The 22,457-nt window shown below is 36.0% G+C and overlaps 1 protein-coding gene across 1 annotated transcript in view; it reads right to left on the bottom strand.

Moving 5' to 3' along the window:
- Positions 1 to 1,364: 1,364 nt before the first annotated feature.
- The window catches only part of ARMC4 (armadillo repeat containing 4), a 38,554-nt gene continuing 17,461 nt past the window's right edge, over positions 1,365 to 22,457 (bottom strand). The window contains exons 10-15 of the mRNA XM_010286355.1: positions 7,639 to 7,785; positions 7,141 to 7,350; positions 6,744 to 6,980; positions 4,997 to 5,107; positions 4,275 to 4,429; positions 1,365 to 1,611 (exon numbers count right to left, since the gene is read on the bottom strand). Coding sequence (XP_010284657.1) covers positions 1,365 to 1,611; positions 4,275 to 4,429; positions 4,997 to 5,107; positions 6,744 to 6,980; positions 7,141 to 7,350; positions 7,639 to 7,785 — 1,107 coding nt within the window. The remainder of the gene's footprint in view (positions 1,612 to 4,274; positions 4,430 to 4,996; positions 5,108 to 6,743; positions 6,981 to 7,140; positions 7,351 to 7,638; positions 7,786 to 22,457) is intronic.

Raw genomic sequence — 22,457 nt, 5'->3', positions numbered from 1 at the left:
TAGTGATTCTGTGATTCTGTGATTCTGTTAAGATTTTAAAATATTTTTTAAAATGTTTTAAAAGTTGAGAACCTTCAATAGAGAATTTTTTCATAGGAACCAAATTCGACATTTGATCCCTTTGTCCACTCTACAAACCCCATAAAATTTTGTCACAAACAAATTGTACCCTCTCCTTCTTAAAAACAAGGTAGACTTTGTTCATCACAATTTTAGCAGTAACTTGTGTTATTTTTGGTGCTCATACTGACCACGTTCCAGTATGAAGCTATCCATACTGGATACCACAGGTGATAGTCCTGAGTACTACAGTATGTCTGAGGTTTTATAAATATCAATTTATATTTATTAGCATTTCAATTTCTCAGTTGATTTACAATGCTAATTCTGTTAGGTTAATACATTAGTTTAAAGGTTGATTTTTAGTGAGATATGTCATGAAAGTGATTTAATTTATGTATACTTTTATGGTACATGGCTAACTGTTCATACAACCCATGTTTACAGTTGTGTACCATCTAGCCTTTTGCCACTGGGTGACAGCCAAAGCATGAAAACAAAAGCTCTATTCAGGAAAAGAATTCCCTGCACTGCTATATGAATATCAAGTGAATTATGCAAATTGGAACAGGAGGAGCTTAATAAAACTCTCTTTCTGACCTTTCTTATGTATAAGGAGGGAAATATGCCAAGAATCTTGAGGTAAATATCCCTGTAAAGGAACAGTAAGCACAGTAAATGCCGACCTTAACTTTCAACTGGAACACCTAATCATAAAATTCAAGGATCTTGTAAGCTGTACAAATCTACATCACAAAACCAAAGACAGCAGCAACTCTCTCAGTAAAAAGACAGTCTTTTTCTTCGCTTTTACAAAGCAGTAAGAGGGGAGAAAAGGGTAAAAAAAAGAAGTCTGAGTTCATAACAGGAATGATGGAGAGGGACAAAACAGATAAAATACAAATAATACTCTACTTCAAAGATTTTCAAAATATTTTTCATGAGAGTAAATGCACACATTTCCTTTTGGAATTACTTTCTCTAATTTAAGCTATTATTTATGATTTGAGAACAGATGTAAAAGGAGAAGGCAAAACAGGTACCTATCATACAGCACTTTAAAATGGTGCTCTGTAACTTTGAATTTTAACTTTAATAAAAACCAATTTCCTAAAGGTTTATCTGATTTTCCCCCAAATGTAAAAGCTTTACATTCTATATACTTCCTTAGTGATTTTTTTTTATATATATAGCAAATTTTAACCGTAGGATGTAACTAACCCATGGAACTCTGCGGAAAACAAAATGCCAGAATTACTAAAAATTTTTTTTTCAGTATTTAAAATGTTATGAATATGAACAGCTTACATCATATTTTCAGGTTCTGTTGCACAAGCTCCCACTGCTTTGGTGACATTCACAAGTAATGCCTGATCAGTTCCAGTAAGTAACTTCACTAGAGGTGGTATTCCACCACATTTACGAATAATAGTTCGATTTATTGGCTCTTGGCAACATTCTCCCAAAGCTCCGACGATATTTACAAGAACTTCTTCAGGCTGGTCAGTGAGCAGTCCTACCAAAGCTTCTATGACTTTATATTCCCTAAATCTAAAACATAGAAATAAAACCAAAGTTGTTATTTTCAGGATGTGACTGTTGTAAGTTTAATTTTATAATTAAAGTATAATTATAATTGAAGTATAATGTTTAATTTCTGTATGTAAAGTATCTTGATGAAATCACAATACAGGTAAACCACTTCAATCGGTTCTTTAAAGACTGACATAAAGCAGAATTTCTTACTCTATCTTTTAAGATGTATTTCTCTAACTTAGCTATCTAGGAATTTGCAGAGTAGTTTGAGAGTTTTTTAAAACTTGACATATGGATGCAACATCTATAAATAGCTGAAAACACACTGGGAGACTGGCAAGTACTGCGGCATCCTAACTTCCAGTACTTTTTACTGCTGTGTTAACAATAGCTCGAGTAGTAGTATAGCAGATCCCCTTCCACCTCTCTGAACCAAAGAATAACCCTTACTTTCATTAAATGTTAGCCTTCAGAGGGTTTGCCCTGACCAGTTCTACACCTAGTTCAGGCCTAATAAGTGCATTTCCCTAAGGAAATTTTTATGAATGACCTATCATTTTTCATGGTTCAAGCCTCTCTTTGTTCACTATAATTTGGAAGTATCCCTGTAATTTTTTTTTCAAGAGGAACCATCAACAGCATGAAAAAAAGAGCAACAAAGCAAGCAAACAATTTAACTCCCCCATTTTCTCTGGCTACTTTATCTGTGTTGCTTATCAACTGCTTCACAGATGGAATGATATGAGCTGGCTCTGTGATGGGCAGCCTACACTCTGACAGAGCTGTTGGCTCAGGCCATCTTGTGTCCAGAAGCAGTACGGCTGCTTGCATGTAAACTGGAATCTGAACAAGTCAGGCCCAGACACCTGTATCAGTTCATTGCTGAGTCAGCACAACATCTCAGCAATGTACTTCAGGTATAAGAAATATTGTGGAGTAGTTCAAAGACAACTAAGTGGCCCTGCAAGGATCATCAGCGTTTGTTAGTTCCAGCTTCATGCCAGACTCAAGCTCATCCCTCTAGATCTACTTACGAGTTTTCATATTTGAATTTGGATAGGGTTTAACTGCTTCAGACTCAGCACTACATAATACATGAATTCAGCTCAAGTGTGGAGCTGTGCCTGGCTAGTAACCTTCATGAAGCATCAAGCACTTGCCAAAGATATGCAAGTAGCCCAGCAAAAATCTGTTTGCATTTGGACAGAATTATTGGCTACAGCTATACTAATAAATAAAACAGGCTCATTCTCTAGCCCTGAGGACAAGAAACACAACATAGCATCCATATGGCTAAAATCTCTTAACCTCACAATTCAGGGTGGCCTCACCCATTCCGCCTAACAGAAATAATCTGTTGCCTGCACTGTTCCCAAGGAGTGTCTGGGCATTGCCTCGGAGAGCACTTGCTGGCACAGGCCAAACTGTGTAAGGGACTGTGACAGCAGTTAAACGGTATGGATAATTATAACATAGTGCCTGAACCCTGAAAAGTTTGGCCCTGTTTCATTTACTAGTAGAGCCATTCAGTCCATCTCATCACTGATCCAGAACCAGGATGCCTCTGTGCAGATACCCATAGCCCACAGAAAAGGAGGATAGACCCTTATGAAAAGCCAGGTCACTGTGCAATCAAGAATGCAAAAAGTAGTAGGACAGCAGTAGAGTATGTGAAGACCATGTCTCTATATACCAACAGTTTGTGATTTCATTTGGGACAGTAAAAAGCCAGACTGTAAACACTTAGTACTGGAATTCTTTCTGATTTTTATCCAGCAGTTATCTATCATATCTGCTTGTCCAGCAAAGTACACTAAAATCAGGGCTGCAGGAAGGTTACCTCTTACTGATACTCCTTCCAGCCTATGAACCTTACATTCCGTAGCAGGAAGCCTAGCACAAACTTCAGTGGAGCAGGCTTTTTTTTGAGCTAAGGTGCATGAATCTGATAAATGAATTTTAGATGAGCAGTTTGAGTATTCTCAGTCATTAAGCTGTTCATTGAAAGGTGGAGGGTGATAACTCCTGCTATCACATTCTCAGATAATCACTCAGAACCATGATACTGAGAAGTTGTAGGTACTGATGGTAGGACTCTAGTTAATTCCACTCATTTAGAAGCTGCGTGTCCAAACTAAGCTACGTTTCTGAGCCCCTTCTGTAGTCAAGGAGAGAGGAATCTAGGCTAATTATCCTATATTCCAGTACATTTCTAAAGTGGGTGGACCTAATGCATGTTAGGTATCTACCCTAGAGTGAGATAATTTGCTCTCTGTCTCTCTTGATACAAAACGTTAAAGCTGCGTGCTAAATATTCTCTCTACCATGCAGCACTGATTCCAGTTTGTAAGCTACAGAGAGGAGTGGGGATATCTGCCCACATGTCAAACATTTAATATGTGCTAGTGCACCTCCTGACTCAGTGTCCTATATCTTAAGTGTTCTTTAGAGGCACCAGTTGTTCCCATTGCCTCTTAAGAGGAACTTAACACTGTTTCCACTGTACCCCAATGAGGTCAGGTGGCAATTTTTTAAGCACTAAAAAACCTAAGTTGAAAACCCAACTGATTATGAAGTATGGTTTTGAAGAATCATGACAAAACAATTTTGAAAACAATAGAGGCCCATAAAGTCAAAACATGATAACGTAATAAATGTTTGTAAAATTAAATTGTTACTTTGACACATTTTCTCCACTGACTGCACATTTCCAGATTGCTCCTGTCACAGCTGCTAAAAGTTGTTTGTTTTCAGAGTTACCAAGCAGAACAGATAGTGGTTGTAGACCTCCATGCTGTCTAACCAGGTCGCGTGTTTCTTTATCTTCTGCACACTATACAAAAAAATTAAATATATATTATGTAAAACTTGTAAAATGAGGTCTTCAAAAGCTAGGAGTATTATGTTGTAACTAGTGAAAAATGAATACAAAATAAAGCATAAACATTTCATCAAAGTATCTCAATATGCTAACAACTCACTAAGAGAGTTTGACAGTAAACCGCTACTGTATATGCAACAGTGCTTATACTGTCACATTGTTCACCTTGTGGGCAAACAAACATAAAAAACCAAAGCAGCTCTTTGCACAGTATGCCACACCTCTTTCCATTGATAACCTGTGCAATTTAGGGCTTGCACACAAGAAGAGCAAGTAGGAACTTAATTACAATATTAAATATGCAGCTAAAATATTCTTGTAAGAATTATGCCAAAGACAATCAACATTCTTATAAAGGAATTTCTTACACATTAGAGAAATAGAAAACTAAGAAATATTAAAGAATAGAAAACTAAGAAATATTAAAAAAAGAAAACTAAGAAATATTAAAACTGGAAACCACATGAAAACAAAGGGCTAATCCTGGCTCTGATCTACTGATTATAATAATACAATTACCTTAAATATGGCACTTGCACAATGCATCTGAAGCTCCTCATGTTCACTACTCAGATTTTTCACAAGGTTCTCAACCATTCCTTCTGTTCTTATTGCAAGTCTGTAACTTGGCTAAAAAGATAAACTGCATCTTTTAAATCCTGTATATTAACAGTTAATAATATTAATCACAACAATAATACAGTGCTACAATTGTAGGCTTTGATATTGAGAAGCCTTGTACTTTATTTTAAGCACAAGTCATCTGCATGGCCTTGAAAATACTATCGATTTTCTCAAAGTTAATAAAATACATAAATTCTCTGCAGTGCTCTTCAAATCACCTGTAAAACTAGGTGCTGCAATGCCTATTTTGTAACCACACAGCTTAAACAGAATTTAAAATATTCTGAAAGGTGTCCAGATTCCCTGCTCAGAGCCAAGGAAGAAAAAGATGCTTCAGAATGGAATCAAGAAATATCCACTCATTTCATCGAGAGCCAGCAGCCAAAACAAAAGATCTATTCCTAGAACAAGGTTAGACAAACATGTTCTTAGTGATCTTTTCTTCCAAATTTTAACCCACAGGCATTAAAACAGGGGCTCGTTATTTAAAAGAAGGGAAACATCTGTGTAGGAGATGCATCTAGTGTTGTTTCCAAATTTGGCCAGATATGAAACCCTCAAAAACTTCACCTTCTCAATATAGACTTACTGAAGCTAAAATCTGCCAGGTTGCTGTGTCATGGAATATGCATAAACCTGTGTAGTTTAAGGAAAAATTTTGAAAATACAAAATGTTTTATAATGTAAAACATTCTCAAAAATCGTGTCTTCCATGTCTCAAATTCACCAAGAGAACTTATGTATATTTTTTACTTTAAGTGCAATGCACCTTTATTTTAAATATGATTCCACAAATAGAGAAATAAACATCCATCTTATATAGTGATCGTAAAAATTACTTGTATTCAAATTTAAAATCTGAACATACTCAAATTTGTGAAACTTGCCATGGAAATCTGTAAAAAAACAAACAATATTCCTTTGTTCCTTTTGCAGTCAATCAGACACCATCTTACCCAATTCACAAGAACATTGTAAACCCCCTTGCCCTGCACTGCACTGGATCTTCTTGGCCACGTCTGAAGGCCAAGCATTGTAGAATTATTACGTCCTAGCATTGTAGAATTTAAATGTACTGATTAACCAGAATATACCATCTTAAGTTGCCAAATTTATCAAGTATGATTAAAAAAACGAGAAAAAAAAGAAACTGATTAAGGATTTAATTTCTATGTATTCTATCTCCTACCCTTTCAAATAAAAAATATGTGGTCTTTACTTCATTACAAGCTGTGACCTTCTCAAAAGCAGTTTGATCACACAAAGCATCTACTTCCTGATGGGATAACTGTCCTGGTTTAAGTGACAGTTGAATATAATCACAGAATCACAGAATCGTTAGGGTTGGAAAAGACTTTTAAGATCATCAAGTCCAACCATCAACCTGACACCACCATGCCCACTAAACCATGTCCTGAAGTGCAACGTCTACCTGTTTTACCACTCTCAGTAAAGAAATTTTTCCTAATATCTAGTCTAAACCTCCCGCAGCGCAACTTGAGGCCCATTCCCTCTCACTCTATTGCTAATTACTTGGGATGAGAAAAGAGAGATCTCAGTCATCCCGTCTTTCGTATATGCTTCTTGTAGTAGCTAATTTTTTTAATAATTAGAAATAACTTAGCTATATGTGTTTACTTACCTCTGAGGCACATTCTTGTAGTGTCCCCACTACTGGGATTAAGATGTTTGCATGCGAACATTTGAGCCATCTAGCTAACAACGGAATGCCTCCAGCTTTACGGATGGCTTCTTTATTTTTTATGCTTTTGCTGCAGCTCCAGAGTGCCAAAGCCCCACAGCGTGCTATTTCCGTATCTTTTGCTTGATACGGTGTTAGACTGGTTGATCCCACTGAAATACATTTCAACAACTCAACCTAAAAAAAAATTTTTTTAATTATCTACAGGGAAGTTTGATATTACACTGCTTTTTAATGATGGCAAACACTACCACTAGAATCAGGTAAACAACATATGACGCATTCTTTGGACAAAAGTATGCATATGACAAGGGTACAAATTATAATGTCTGCTTACCAATCTCTTGATTCCTCCATGCTGCCTTACTATCCTTCGTGCTCGTTTAAATCGAGCAACATTAGCAATTGTTTCAGCTGCCAAACGTTTTAGATCTTTATCTGGAGAGTCCAATATTTTAACCATGATTTGTAAGCCCCCAAGATCTGCAATTGCATGTCTGATCAGTGTATTTTGACTAATTTCTTTCAGGATTTTTAATGAACCAATCTAAATAATGGAAGATATCAGAAGTTAAACATTACTTAAGTATACATAAACAGAAAAATTCTTTTAAATGCTGGGTTATCTAAAAAATTTTATCTTTTAAATTGAATCAGAAGAAGGAAACAGAAAGTCAAATAAATTGATTTTTTCTAAAAAATTCTTGAAAGTGAGAAAATACAGAAATGAGAAAAGAAAGAAATCAATTTTCTTTATACTATATAACTTTGAAAATTGAAAAAATATTCTAATAGAAAAGGTATATTAATTGCTCTATCAGACAAAGCTGCTTACCTGACATTTAATTTCTTCTGTATCAAGTAAATTAATTAACACTTCAAGACATCCAATGTCTCTGATGGCCAGTTGACATGTTTCTTGAGACAGATTGAAATCTCTCATTGAACACAATGCGATTACAGTAGCTGTTGGATTACCTCCCTAAAAAAAAAAGCAAATAATTAATAAAAGTGTAAAGTGCATTTAATATAAAACTTACTCTTTTCTACTAGTACTAGTAAAACTACTACTAAAGAAGAAACATGTTAGATTATTGTGATTCTATGGTGCTAAATAACACATACATAGTAAAAAAAGGAATTATCGATAAAGTCTGCAAATGGCACATAGGCTGAAGTGAGAGTGAGTAGCACAGGTGACAAATTACTAACATGGCTTGCTGTGAATGGACTAGTAAATTGGGCAGTAATTTACTCGTAGAGTACTGTGGGTTTTGTATGAGTGTTTGCAGACAGCAGAAGAACACACAGTGAAGATATAGACATTTCAGAGAAGCTATCTGCATTGGTGTTCACTCTGGAAGAAACCAAAGAAATTCCAACTGGAATCTTCCATTGTGGAGGTCATTTCAGAGGATTTTTCTGAAACTGAAGTCACTGCAGAAGTTTTTTTTAAAAAAAACCTGACACTGTGAACAATAACAAATTCCCACTATTAGATAGTATTCAACTGAGTTATAAAGGCAACAGGGTAAAATAGTTGATTCAGTAGAAGCGGCCTGTACCCTCTTGCTTCAAACTGCCTTGTTACCGCTGTCCTGGGAAAAAACAAATGTGATGTCAACTTTGAAAAGAGTTCAACGGTTATCCAAGGCCTTTTAGCCAAACATCTGTGCTGGACAAATTGGTAGATTCTAATAAAGAACAGAATTAGCAGACATCTATCTAAATATGATATTCTTGCAACAATATGATACACTTAGAGTCACCATGGATCTGTTAAGATAAGTCCTACCTTACCAAACTTACCAAGAAATGGTGATCTAGTTGATATGTCCAACTGGACTCACTAAGGATTTTGACAAAGTCCCTGCTTTTTAAAGAAACTAAGCCACTATATTGTAAGAGGAAAGGTCATAGCATGCATTGAAAAGAATGACTAAAGGATAGGAAACTGGGGATAAGAGCAAATAGGTCAATAAAGGGATGTGATTTAGTGGAGTTCCACGGAACTGTGTTGAAGTTGTGCAATTCAACACATTCATAAACACCCTGAAAAATGGAAGTAACAAAGTTCGTTGATGATTTTATGATTCAAGGTCAGTTGTGACAAACTGCTAAAGAACTTACTAAGACTAAAAGGTCAATAAAATAGCAAAAGAGAAAATGAGAAGTGATGCACATCAGAAAAAACAATCCTAACTCCATAGATGGAATGATAGGTTTTCAGCTGGCCATTAAAAATTAGAAATTATATCTTGAGGTTAGGGTAAATGGCAATCAAAAAACAAATGGAATAGAAGGACTTAGAAAAAACCAGTGAACAGAGAATGTCACTATACCACTGTATAAATCCATGGTTCACATTCACCTTTAAAAACTTCATGCAGCTCTGCAGCCTCAGTTTCAGAAAGGTTGCTATAGCACTGGAAAAGTTTCGGAGAAAAGCAGCAAAGATAATCCAAGTTTTTTTCAGTCTAGAACAGGCATGCCTGAAGGGATGTGATAGAGGTCTGCAATGTTAGGGATAGCACTGATCAGGATAGATAGGGATTGACCGTCCAATGTCTCTTTTAATACAGATATAATCTCTTTTAATAATGAAGTATAATAGGATTCAAGTTAAAAATTGATAAAGGGAGTTGGTTCTTCAAATGAGGCAACGGAGTAGTGGAACCAGTTGTGAAAGGATTCTGTGAAAGCTAAGATTTCACTGAAGGTCGGTAAAAACATAAAAATATCATTCAATTTTCAACTCCCTGAGCTAAGGTGGAGGCTTGGAGAATATTAGAAAGCTGTGTTTGCCCTGTTCTTACTTTGCCCTGGGAATTCATTTATGGTCCTGGATTTCTTCTGCCTTGGTAGAATATGAACAGAGTTTCACACTACTGTAAGTTATGCAGTAAAGTTTCCCACATCTGTGGAAATCAGAGGTCAGGACATCTGGAGTGCAAAAGATTAGCTTTCAGAAAACTTCCATTCCAATTATCCTGTCTCTCCTCCTGTTGCACTCAGGTTATTGGGATACATTGTCTTTTGATCTGCTCAATGCAGTTTTTTTAATGTCTAAATTTAAGGTCATACACTTAAAAGTAAAGAAAACAGGATATAGTTCAACGTAGGAGTTCTATCCTGGAAACCAGAGCATATAAAAAGGCTTGGGATGTTGAATATGAATTTGAGATTACAGTGTAACATTTGATTAAGAGGATTAATCTGGGGATGCATAAGTGGAAGTACTAAATAGGGACACAGGTATTATCTCTTTTTAGGCACTTGTGCAACTACTACTGAAATTCTGTGTCTAATTTTCCTTTTTACAGTGCTAGAAGGAAAGTGAAAATATGGAGATGATTCAGAGAAAAGAAATAAAAATGACTGTATGCCTGGAAAATAGTTGCATTAAGACAGACATGAGAAGCACTATTCAGTTTATTAAAAAGTAAATTAAGGTATGATTTATTCATAGTGAATAAATAAATCTATGAGGAAGAAGAACATGATCACAGAAAGCTCTAGAGTGTAGCACAGCGATTTGATTATTTGAAGTTAAAGGTACTAAAATTTAGATGAGGAGTAAAGTGCAAGTTTTTCATTGTGTAGTTAATTACCCTTCGGAAGAAATTACTTAGAGTCATTGTATATTTTCCAGCAGTGGAAATTTTTCAGTCAAGATTGGATATTTTTCTAAAAGATAAGCTCTATTTCAGTCACAGCTACTAGACTAAAAGCAAGAAAAAGATCAAAGAATATACCCTGTGGTATGCAGAAAGTTAAACCATATGATAACAATGGATTCTTTTGAATCTATAGTATAGATTTACTATTAATCAAATTAGGTATGAACCCAGCTGCACAGAAATTAGGAGGGCTGAGCTACCATGTAGCTGCAACAGAAGCTGGAGTGCATGAGCAATGCCAACTGGTGCTAATGTGGAAGTTACATCTTAGAGCACCTAGTAAATCAAACTACGCTATCCACCTCCCACATGGCTCTGAATTCCAGGGAAGTTTTGGCTCCCATTCAGATCTGAACTGTGCTGCCCAAGCCCATCTCTTTCAAATGACACTTGTGAAACTGTAAAGGACTTTGAGCCAACCCTTTCCAGAGCAAAATATTTTGCTCAACTGTGCACATCATACTGAAATACAGAATATTGAAAAACTGAGTAATATTTGCTAACATGAACAAGTAGATCTAACAAAAACATAGCATTTTGCAGCATGTATCTCAAATATAAACAGAAACAGTAAGACAACTATAAAAATTTAACATGCTCTTCAACAGATATCATAAATGTAGTAGAGAATCACAAGTGAGAAAACACATCCAAAAGGAATGTGAGAAAAATACTTGATAGAGTTTCAGATCAGTAACTTACATCAGACAAACACTTCTGCTAATCAATGAAGAGTATGTAGATGGAGCTTCATAGCCGATTTTTACTTCAATTTCTTGTAACAATAGATATCCAAAGAATTTCCCCACATAAAGTTGTTTAAATATAAAGGTAGTTCTTTAACATCTGTAACACATAGTGTCCTAAAGGAAGATTCCTACAATTTTTTCATGTTACCTTTTTTTAATCATCGTTAGCATCTTGACTTCAGAAGAAAATGAAACATGTCTAACTTTAAGAACATATTTTGATCTACTTTGTAAAATGTGTCCTAAGGAATAAAATATTGTAGCAATTTCTTAAGCGTTTTCCTAAAGAAATCAGTTTACTGACACATATCAAAGTCTAAATTATTTTTTAAAAAATCCCTAAGATATGATTCCAAAACTACCCAGAATATTCTATAGCTCAAAAGTACCCACAGCTGTACTTTTGTGAAGTTTGTGGTCTTTTCATATAGCTTAGACTTTGAGATTTACTTTGCTTTCTATTATAAAATTTTTGCAACAAGTGTTTAAGAAGAAAACTTGTGTTTTCATTATTTTACATAAATGTAAGAAGTATATTGCTAACCTGACAAGTCTCTTCTTTTGAGGATTGCTTCTCCTACAGTGAAACGACGTTTATACATAACATAGTAATTCATAATTCGCTTATCTTACATGTATAATGGTTGGCACATAACATTTAATATGGACCAGGTTTTTAAAAAATAAACAACTTTTAATTCTCTTATATTAAATAAAAAATAGAACTGTATATGAAGTACATAGATGCATTTTATTTTTTTGGCTTAAAAAATGCACACACCACTTGAACTGTTTTTAAAGTAAAACCACAATAAAATATTTTTCATATGTGCTGATGCATCAGTTCTATAAAATAAGAAATATTACTGATGGTTTCAACTATTATTTTTTGTTTCTTGAAATTATCATTACAGTAAGTCTTACACTACTTGCAGCACAGATTTTAACATGCATGGAAGTAGTTACCTCTCCATTAAATTGACATAAAATCTGCATCATGTTGTTATACCATTTGAAATCTGATAAGTTGGATGCAAAATAAACTCTACTGGCAGATCAACAATCAATTTTAAGGCTTGAAATTAAAGACAGATTTAGTTTAAAATGTGCCTCTCTTCCTATATGGTGGTATAACATATATATCCACAAATTAAATGAAAATAAAACAGTATCACTGCTACACTATCAGTAAAACATCTTCTGTGCAATGTATGTGTAATGTCTATTACGATACCCAAAGCTCACAACTGAGAATTACAGAACTACAAAGCATGTGTAGCAAAGCTTGTCTTTGTTTTGCTTTTGTTTTTGAGGTGTTTAACAGACCTTTTTTATAACACAAAAATGCACAGATTGATCTAGTTAAAACTTTTAATGTACGTATTCAAAGGCAGCTGTTTTACGCGATAATAGGACTGTACATAAATTCAGTATCTGTGAGTCCATTCCAACCTCCTGTGATGGGAGGAAGAAAAGAAAAAGATCTCTCTGAGACCTTCCCTGTAAAATGTCTCCATTACAGTAGGGTAGGGTCTGGAGCCTTTATATTCTTTCCACAACTGAAAAGGGCATTTCAGGAATGGTGAAAGCTACAGAAGTGTCACGCAAAGGTTGCTGAATTATCTGTTCATTCTTAAAAACGTAAATCAAGATTTAATGTAAAAAGGAATATTAGCCCAACTAGTTTGACTGCCTTCATAATACAGGTCATTAAGTTTTCATCCATTTAATTTTGTATACCACAAAATAACTAGCATTTGACTAACACATACTTTGCATCCGTCTGGGGCATGACTTCGATCTTGATTTAAAGATTTCAAGAAATGGGAATTCTAAGGGCTAATCATCTTTACTGTTAAAATAGTGTGCTTCCCTGACTTCACCATTTTTTTTTCAATATGTTTTGAAAATTTGGACACCAGAACAAGACTCACTGCTTCCAAAATCAGTCTTACCAGTGCTGGATAACAAGGTAACCTCACTTCCCTAAGACAACTCACTGCTCCTGATTACAAAAAAGGGCATTCATTGTCTTTGTCACAGCAGTACTGAGCAACTGTTCAGTTGCTTGCACTCTAACTTCTATGGTTTTTAGCATAACTGTTTCCAGAAGACAGCCCCCCACTGCACAGGCATGTTCTGACTTTTGTGTTCTCATCCACTTAATTTTGCACCTGGGCATCATGAAGGACATTTGATCTGAATGGAGACACCTGCTAAGCAATTCAGATCTGCCTTTGAGAGCCTGTCCTGTTATTCCACATTGCCATTTCTGGTTTTCAAAAGTGACTTCATATTCACATCCAGAACTCTGACAAAACTATTGAACAGTGCTAGGTTTAGTCACCACTATACTAGAAATATCCTTATTTGGTGATGTTTCTCCAAATATGACTGCATGTACCAGTTAGTCCACTCTGAATGCACAGCAAGATGCAAAGATGCAACACACACAAACTTTTGGCTGCATCCAGGTCCCCTTTTCACTGCCTTGTTTAATGTCCTATTTTTCTCTATTTAAAAATCCTCAGGCTTTCAGAAATTCTTCCTTAGGATCTCATGGAATGCTGGACACAGCTTCTGAAGTATTCAAGTACCTTCTGACACCTTCTGGCAGAAACGCATTCAAATACATCATGCCTCTCCCCCAACCTACTGCTCAAAGATGTCAAGTTATGGTGGCTCCTCAACAATAAAAAATGGTAGAAAACAGCTACCTCCTTAGTTGCTGGTGCTGATGTTTGTTAAAATTAGCATTTAAAGTCATCCTAGGGCTTCTTAAGGCACAAGAGAGTTACAGTAGAAGGAAAAAACCAAAATTAGACACAGGGACATGTTTTAATACTCTTAAGCATTTCACTTTTATCTCTGTAAGTTTGTTAAATGAATTTTACAGTGAAAAGAACTGTCAAAGATGGTTTCGTGCTTATTCTGTAGACATTACCTCCTAAAGCATCTGAAATCATCTTGATTTCAAACATAACTCAGGGCAGTTTGAAGGCTGGTTGCCCAGGATGTTGCACAGGTACAGTAATGTTTTTAAATGTCAGTGTATCAAACAGCAATAAAATAAAAGCTAGTAGGAGGTCAGAAATTTATCCATTGTTGTTATGTAAATTCAGGAAGCCAGACGGCATGATGTAATGGGAAAGAGGAAGTTCAGAAGAGCCATCAGTGCCTTAAAAAATTACATAAAAAGTACAAAAGCAAAAATGCATTGAGGGTGAAGAACAGGAAGTGTAGAAAGAGATTAATCAGGCAAAATCATGAGCACTTGGCTGCAACTCAGGAAGCATACAGTGTGTGAGAACAACATCAAGTAACTAAGAATGAAAAAAAAAGAACACATGCATATAAGGACACAAACCAAAATACAACTACCAAGGGACACACAAGTTGAAACCACCATTTTGTTTGATACTTCCATAATAATAAAGAGCAAGAAAATCGTTAGTCAACAGCAAGCTTTCAACAAATGCAACTAAGAAGGCTAAAAGCATTAACGGGTCTTTTTTATGCATTGGTCTTCACTATGTTCTAGCAATGTATACTTAATGTCAATGATGACGTAGTAAACAGTCTGCTTGTGCTAAGGACATAGAAAACTTAGATGTTTTCATACTAGCTGAGCTTCATAGAATCTGCCCTATGGTACCGAGAGAACTGGCTGATGCCAAAGACACTAGTTTGCAGAACTGCAGAAAAAAAACTGGTGTAAACAATGGAAAACAACATAGATATTACCTATCAATACCACAATGTTGTCAGGAAAAAAAATAAACTCTACAGAGAGTCTTATAACTAGATTTATAACCTGTAAGATACAAGAAATCATCCTTCTTCAGTTTGGCACTGATAAAACCACAGTTTAAGTACTACATCCATTCTAGGTATCACACTTCAAAAAAGATATTGACCAATTCAATCAAGACCAGAGGAGGATAGCAAAATATCTCAAAAGCATGATCTACACAGAAAAACTGAAGGAACTGGAGCTGTTTACTCTAGAGATGAAGAGAATAAGAAGGTGATTTAAAGAACGGCTCTAAAGACAACCATCTGTTCTCCAGGTCCATTGTGGGTAAGACAAGAAATAATGGGGTTAAATGACAGCAGGGCTGATTTATCCTAGGCATTAGAAAAACTTTTTTAATGGCAAGAACATTTGAATTTTGGAATACATTGCCTACAGCAGTTAAGAAATCTCCATCACAGGAAAGAAAAGTTAAAGAAACATTTGTTTGGAAGACACACAAAGAATCGATGCTGTTTTGGAGGCAAGCAGATGGAGCAAATGACTTCCTGAATTCTGGTCTAACCCTATTTTCTATTATTTTTTTTGGTGAACGTTTCTTGACCATGAAATTTTGTAAATATTGAATGTTTTTAATTAGATATATCCTTCTCTTCTTTAAAAAAGTATGATTGATCCATAATAGATCATAAGATCATAGATACAGATAATAGATAAAATATACAGGCTTAAGATTTCAATATCCCATGTCCCATCCAAAATAAATACAAAGCTTTAAATCTTGAAACTATGATCTCAGTTCAATCAACTAGGAAAGAAAGATACAAAATTTCCTCTAGAGTCATCTCTGGAACAGGTAAACACCATTAAAGTTTTTGCAGATGATCTGCCAGTCGACGGAAACATTAGCTTTTCAGATAGATAGCTGAGACTGTACAGGAGACCTATGGAATATCTAACCTGGCACAGTCTACTTCATGGCATGCATTACCCTGTTCCTTTTGCTTGAACCCTCTGACATCATATGTGGCATCATTATGCCACTTTGACTGAACTTCCTACAGTAGAGACCTGTATCAGAGTTTAGAATTGTCACAACTGACACTAGAGAAAAGACCGTTTTATGAGAAAGGCACCACACCTGGAATCAGGATACCAGGCATAGTCCTTTGACAAAATTCCTGCCTGCTACTGGCCAGTGCCTTTTCCCAGTATCTTTGTTCCCTATTTTCAACTGAAACCTAAAGACATTACTGGAGTACCGGTAATAAAAGTACAAACAAGACTATAAAGAAGATGATTCCAAATGTGTTGCCCAATTTGTAGTAAAATGCACATACATGCATGGAAGGATAGAAACATTACATTAAAGTTATAGTGCATTTCAGTTTCCTGCGAGAAAGCAAGATTAAAGAAAAAGAAAATTATATAGCTTTTGGCTTACAAACATCTCTATAAATATGGTACCTATTTGGAGTTTTTTTATTAATTTATTTAACTTGTCTTTGCCTTTAGAGTGAATATGACTGAATGCAACCAGAGAATGTAATATTGTTTTACGTTGCATGGCAATGTCAGGGATTTTTTTTTCTATGGCTGAAATTTATTTTGCCATAGTAAAAGTCCATTTTATTTACTCTATTAAATAAGTAAGTCCTGGATAGATACCTTAATGTGCTTGTCTGTGACAGTATGCCTATGACTAAATAACAGGTAAGAAAATTACTGTTTGTGGGCCGTTTTGTCATTCTTATGTATAATAATACTTTACTTTTGATTAGGAGTATATATAATCTGAATGGCAATTACAATATACTCGAAAAAATTAAGACTGAACATACCAAGTCAATATATTTTTAGAAAATACTGAACAAACAAAATAGTTTTACATGATATCCAAAAGAAAGTATGGCGAATTATAGAAACCTGTATTGTTACACCAGAGATTATTTAAGTAAAATTCATTAACGGAATGAAAAAAAAACTAAAAGAAGAACATTGTTTATATGGAATCCCAGACCAAAATATTACTAAAATATTGTCATTTTTATAAAACAGGAAAGCCAAAATAAGTAGTAAAGTATAAAACAGAATTCTTCATTTACACCTATGTGACTTTTTGATTTTCTGTTGAACTTTCCTCTCAAATCACAGACTGTTTTGTAATTTTCTGCTGAAAAATACTTAAAAATTTAAATAAGTTTTTGTAACATTAATGAAAGACTGAGTATTGCAGTATCATATGTGTAATATGCTTAAATAAGGTAATTTTTCTATGCTAGTGAACCTCTGAACACTCAGTTTTGGTTTAAATACTAGTTCCAATTTTTCATTTTAGTTTATAAAACATACAAGCTGCAACTTGTTAAAGAGATGAGTTATGGACAAGCATAACTGAGTTATGGAGTAATTCCCTGCCCCATTTCCTGAATTTTCTGGCATTCTTTGGCTACATCCTGGCAGTGTGTAAACCATACAGATTAATACAACTAAAGTCAGTGGAAAATCAGAGGCATCACAAAATCACAAAATCCAGAACATTCACACTGGACTAAAACCATGCACAGAAGTTGCCCAGCTTTAGTTGTAGATTAATACATTGACCCTGCCTCTTCAGAGTGGCAGAAGTTACATATATCTTATGACCCAGACACAGTGAGTTCAAATTGTCACCATATTTTATGAAATTGAAAAGAACTTAGTTTCCAAACAAAAGAGTAAGTCTATTATTTTCTGAGTGAACCAGCAGGTTTTGTTACGCAACTGTTGATTCCCTCTTGAAAACTCTCCCATAACATGCATCCATTCTGTTAACTTTCCTTTTCTGACTCATAGTAATTGTATTCTACTATAGAGGTAAGAGTCAAGTTCATATGCACAAACGTATGAACTTCATTGCACTAGGAATAGTAGAATGTTTTTCCCAGTAACTTCTCAAACCTCAAACTTGGAGAGAAGTGAAATGCTGACCCAAAAACCACAGAAAACCTGGCCAAGGTAATATATAATATGGTAGCAGTGCAAATTTATCTTTTTCTCATTTGTGAAATTTTCAGTTTAGGAGCATATTTGTTCCCCAATTACATCTGGACAATTCTGTAAAGACAATGGACCACACTCTTTTCAATCCTTGATAAATTTGGGGAGAAAAATAAAAAGATTGTAATGTGGACAACAAACCCATAATCCCATTGTGATTTCTAGATCACTGCAACAGATGTTAATTTGGGATTTAATCTAATTGATCCATCAGGAACTATTGTTACTGCAAAATGTCACCATTCAAGAGAATGTGTGAGCACTGAGGTCATTCTGAATTTTAGCTCTGTCTTAGGTGTTAGTTACCACAGGCCACCTGTAGTACTTTTGGCTACCGTACCAAAGTTCAGCCTTCAGCTCATCTGGCAAAGTGGCTTGAGGTAACCGTATTTACAGAGTAAGTCTTAGATTGTCTACAACTCACACCATAGTCTCCCAAGGACACTCCAGCACAAATGAACTCAGTTTCAGCAACCATCCTAGACTTCCTCTGTCCACCATGACAGGCTCTTTTAGTATAAGCAAATTGTTTTATTTAATGCACAAACTATGATCTTCCACCATTCTTTGTAAGAGAAGCCACTCTCCTTGGTACCGTCCTATCTCTCCAGCAGTACACTGCCTTCAGCTGCCACTATCACCAACACAGATCGAGTTGGAGTCCCTGAACACGTGATTTACCTCATCATCCTTCACGATAGGACCATGTTTTTGAAAGTGTCGGGCCACATATTTCTTCAGCCCCAGCTGAAGGAAGATTGCTCACTTACTTGTTTGGATCATGACATACTGAATCTCAGTCACAGTCCTGCCCTCTCTCCTCGCTTTCAGAAGAGGTTGCTCTGGAGAACGGAGACTTACACGCTTGGTAAGTCAGACATAATAGGAGAGTTGTTCCATTAAATGCTCTCTGGTATTGAAATGCAAAGCTTTCTGCATGCCTGCATCTGTAGCCAACAGGTCAGACAACTCCCTCTAGAAATGGTCACTCTAACTTCTACCATCAAGTAACAAATCATTTTGGGGTGAGAACTCCATTGCCACAGGAACTGTAATAGCAGTGTGCAATGTCATCAGCCTGCCTGATGAGTATCAGAAACACGGTCAATACCACTCACAGCTTAACAAAACATCTTCAGTTGAGAGGTTAAAGAAGATATTCATATTCCATCTTGCTGCCTGCTCTAAAGGGATATAAAAAGACTAGCCTCTTTGTAATAACGCAGGGCCTGGTGGATCATCATGGACACTAAGATAGGAGACAATGACTGTGTGCACCACACCCAGGTCTTCAGCATTTGTGCCTTCTTCAGGCATAGAGGATCCTACTGCTGGTAGGATACCTGCATTGTTGGTAAGCCAGAATACCCTACACTGTCATTAGTCTACAGTGCTTATACAAACAATACAAAGCCTTCATCTCTTGCAGGCTGACTAGAGAATTATGTTCAGACATTTCATCCCAAGATGATTCATTTTATACAAGTATCTGGATACTCTGTGTCCTCAACATGGCTGGCTGCAGACTTGAAAACCTCTGCAAGGCCAGCAAAGAGTCCTTTTACCAAGATTAAGGGAATGAGGCCATGGCATTCAGGACTAACTTTATTCAGTCTAAAACTGCTGCAGTCCTATACTGACCTGTTGCAAATGGGCTGTCTCCTTCAATTTAAATATCTGACCCCAGTCACCTGCAAACATTTTTATATAGGCTTCCATCTGATGTTAGACTTTATCCGCTTTCTTTCCTCCCTTTCTGCCTTCAGTCTCTGGCTGAAGTCATTTGTGATGCTACATAAATCACAAGGACTTGAGAAAAACTTACCCTACAGCAATCCTTCAATGGCCTTCAAAATGTCCCTTTGACATGAACAGTGACCATTTAGGGCTCATGGTGTCCTTGAGCTATGCTTCTGTCCCAATTCCCTCCCATCCCGTGAAGATGCCCTTTATGCTGCCTATGCAATCTCCCTCCTTAAAGATACCAACTAGTTAAAAGATACCAACTGAACAAAAAATGTTCTTTCAGGAAAACTGCTAAATATGGCTAAATTTGTTTTACAAGAAAAACAAGCAAACAAGCTCTCAGATGTATTACGTGCCAGTACAGATAGGTGAGAACAGCTAGTTGGGCTAATAGAGACCAAAGTAACTCAGAAAGCCAAGATACAAACTTAAAGTGATTCTTGAATACAGAGAACAAAAATGCTGTTTCTAGAACAGTAAATGAGTAACTTAGATTCATGACTCCTGAAAGAAAGGACATACAAACGTTTTAGTGACCAGAAGGCAGATAAGGTCTTTTGCATTTGTGTGGAAATTAGTTGGATTTTTTACTTTGTTTTTCTGATTCCTCAGACAACATCAACCTCAGTCAGATGTCACAAAACCACCACATGTTGCTGTTTTTTGGACAGCTAATTCTTACAAATTCCTTCCAGATGTTTATTTACTCCTGCTTTTCTCTCAAATCCAGATAGCCTCTCTCTTTGTTCACCAGTATAGTGTCAGAAGAACCATCCTAAAAATGTGAGGATACTTTGCAGCCCACTCCCTGAAAAGCTCCAAAGACAGTGCAGCATATGGTCATAAGAAAGTAAAGAGCTGTGCAACACCAGTAGGTCTGATTTACTGAAACTCCTCTGAAGAACCAGAAGCAATACAAACCTATAGCATGCAGATCACACACCTATCGTCTGTGTAAAAGCAGTCACCAAGCTGGCTAGGCCAAAGTTAGAGCACAGGTATCTAGCAGATGACCATCAATTAATTCTCCCATTAACTGGGGACTGACAATTAGTTTCTAAGGCTGGTACCAAAAAGGCCAATCTTTACAAAGGACTTCAAGGAAAAAAAGGCCAGAAAGCACGCAAACCTCCATTTCCAAATACATAAAGAATCTGGAATAAGTGTAGGCCTTCAAAAGACTTCACATTACACTCACTGATGATTTCAAATGCACAAGACTGGGGGGATGGGAATCATCTGTCTAAATTCACTCATCTATAGCCATCCTACATTCCTGTTAACTCAGATCAAGTCAACAATGAAGCTGAAAACGTGATCCATCTCACTCTAAATTAGATGCTTACAATATCAGATGAATCACATCCTAAAAGTGCCTATTTTTTCCTCTGATCATAAAGGTAGCCTTGAATGCCCAGCTCAGCTACAAACACCTACTCTGTTTACATTTAGAGCTAGGTGAGATGAATCCCAATCTAGTTATTGCCTTTTATGTCTTGGCACTAGAACAAGCATACAGCCCCCTCCCTGCCTTTGGCCACTTCATCTGAGGAAAATAAAGCCCATATATTTTTAAAAAGAACATGCAGAAATTAGCAGGAAATGAGGATTGAATGGGGGAAAAAAAAGGGTCTAGGATTAAATTAAAAAAAAAAACCCTACACAAACAGCAGTACTGTTTTTTAATTTAATGTTGATACTTGTAAATCCTGACTGCAGATCTGGAGAAGTGACATATGCTGCCCATAATACAGATGTATTACTGACCTTGTGTGACAGTGTCAGACCTGCCTAAGCAATTTTGATTTTTCCTAGCACTCAGCTCATAAAGAGAATAAAAGCTTTAATGATATTACAGCTATTTTATTTTTATGGATCCGACTCATTTGGGAAACCAGTGGAAGTGAATCTGTGGAGAAAATTTAATGAGGTTGAACTAGGAAGGACCTGTACCTGTATAGACTACTGGAGACCTAGCACACTGCTGAAGTTTCATAAGCACTGAGCAGACAGAAAAGACAGAGTGACTTGAAACCAGCCAAAAAAGATTTTGCAAGAAAAACAAAATTGTACCAATAGTTAATGAAAAACTAAGAGAAAAATGTTCTCTGGAGAAACAAACTTAAAAACTGAGCTTAGTGAGAGCATAGGAAAAACAAATATAGATGAAGATACGGCTGAAGCAGAGGCATGCTTCTGAAATAACTGTGCGTATAGTAAGCTGTGATTAAATTAAGCCTAGATCCAATGTGGAACACTTAAAACCAATGAAGATGGCTGTTCTCACTTCTTAAAACTCTTGGTAGCTTTCAGACACAATCATGTTCTAATTCTTTAGGGAAGCCAACAATTTGATTATCTACTTCATGATTATAAAGTTCTAAGTCAGACTGAGACACCTGTGGCAATTTGTAATTATTTTAGAGGTACAGTAGTTACAGTGTCAAAACCATAGCACATTGATTTAATTACCTGCTTTTACAATAGAATACAATCCTGCAGAAAGAGGAGGTTCAAACATCAGCTATTTTGCATTCTTTTCCTCAGCCCTTAGTTTCTGACATACCATCTTTTCTTCCCCGATTTTGTGGAATTCTACTTTTTTTCTTTTTTTTTTCTTTATTTCTATCTTTCATCTCATCAGCCCTGAACCTCTTCGGAAACGGGTGACCCTCATAATATTAAT

Source organism: Phaethon lepturus, unplaced genomic scaffold (assembly GCF_000687285.1).
Source record: "Phaethon lepturus isolate BGI_N335 unplaced genomic scaffold, ASM68728v1 scaffold13374, whole genome shotgun sequence".
NCBI lineage: Eukaryota > Metazoa > Chordata > Aves > Phaethontiformes > Phaethontidae > Phaethon > Phaethon lepturus.
Note: the sequence above shows the minus strand (reverse complement) of the source record. Positions and strands in the feature narration are given on the sequence as shown.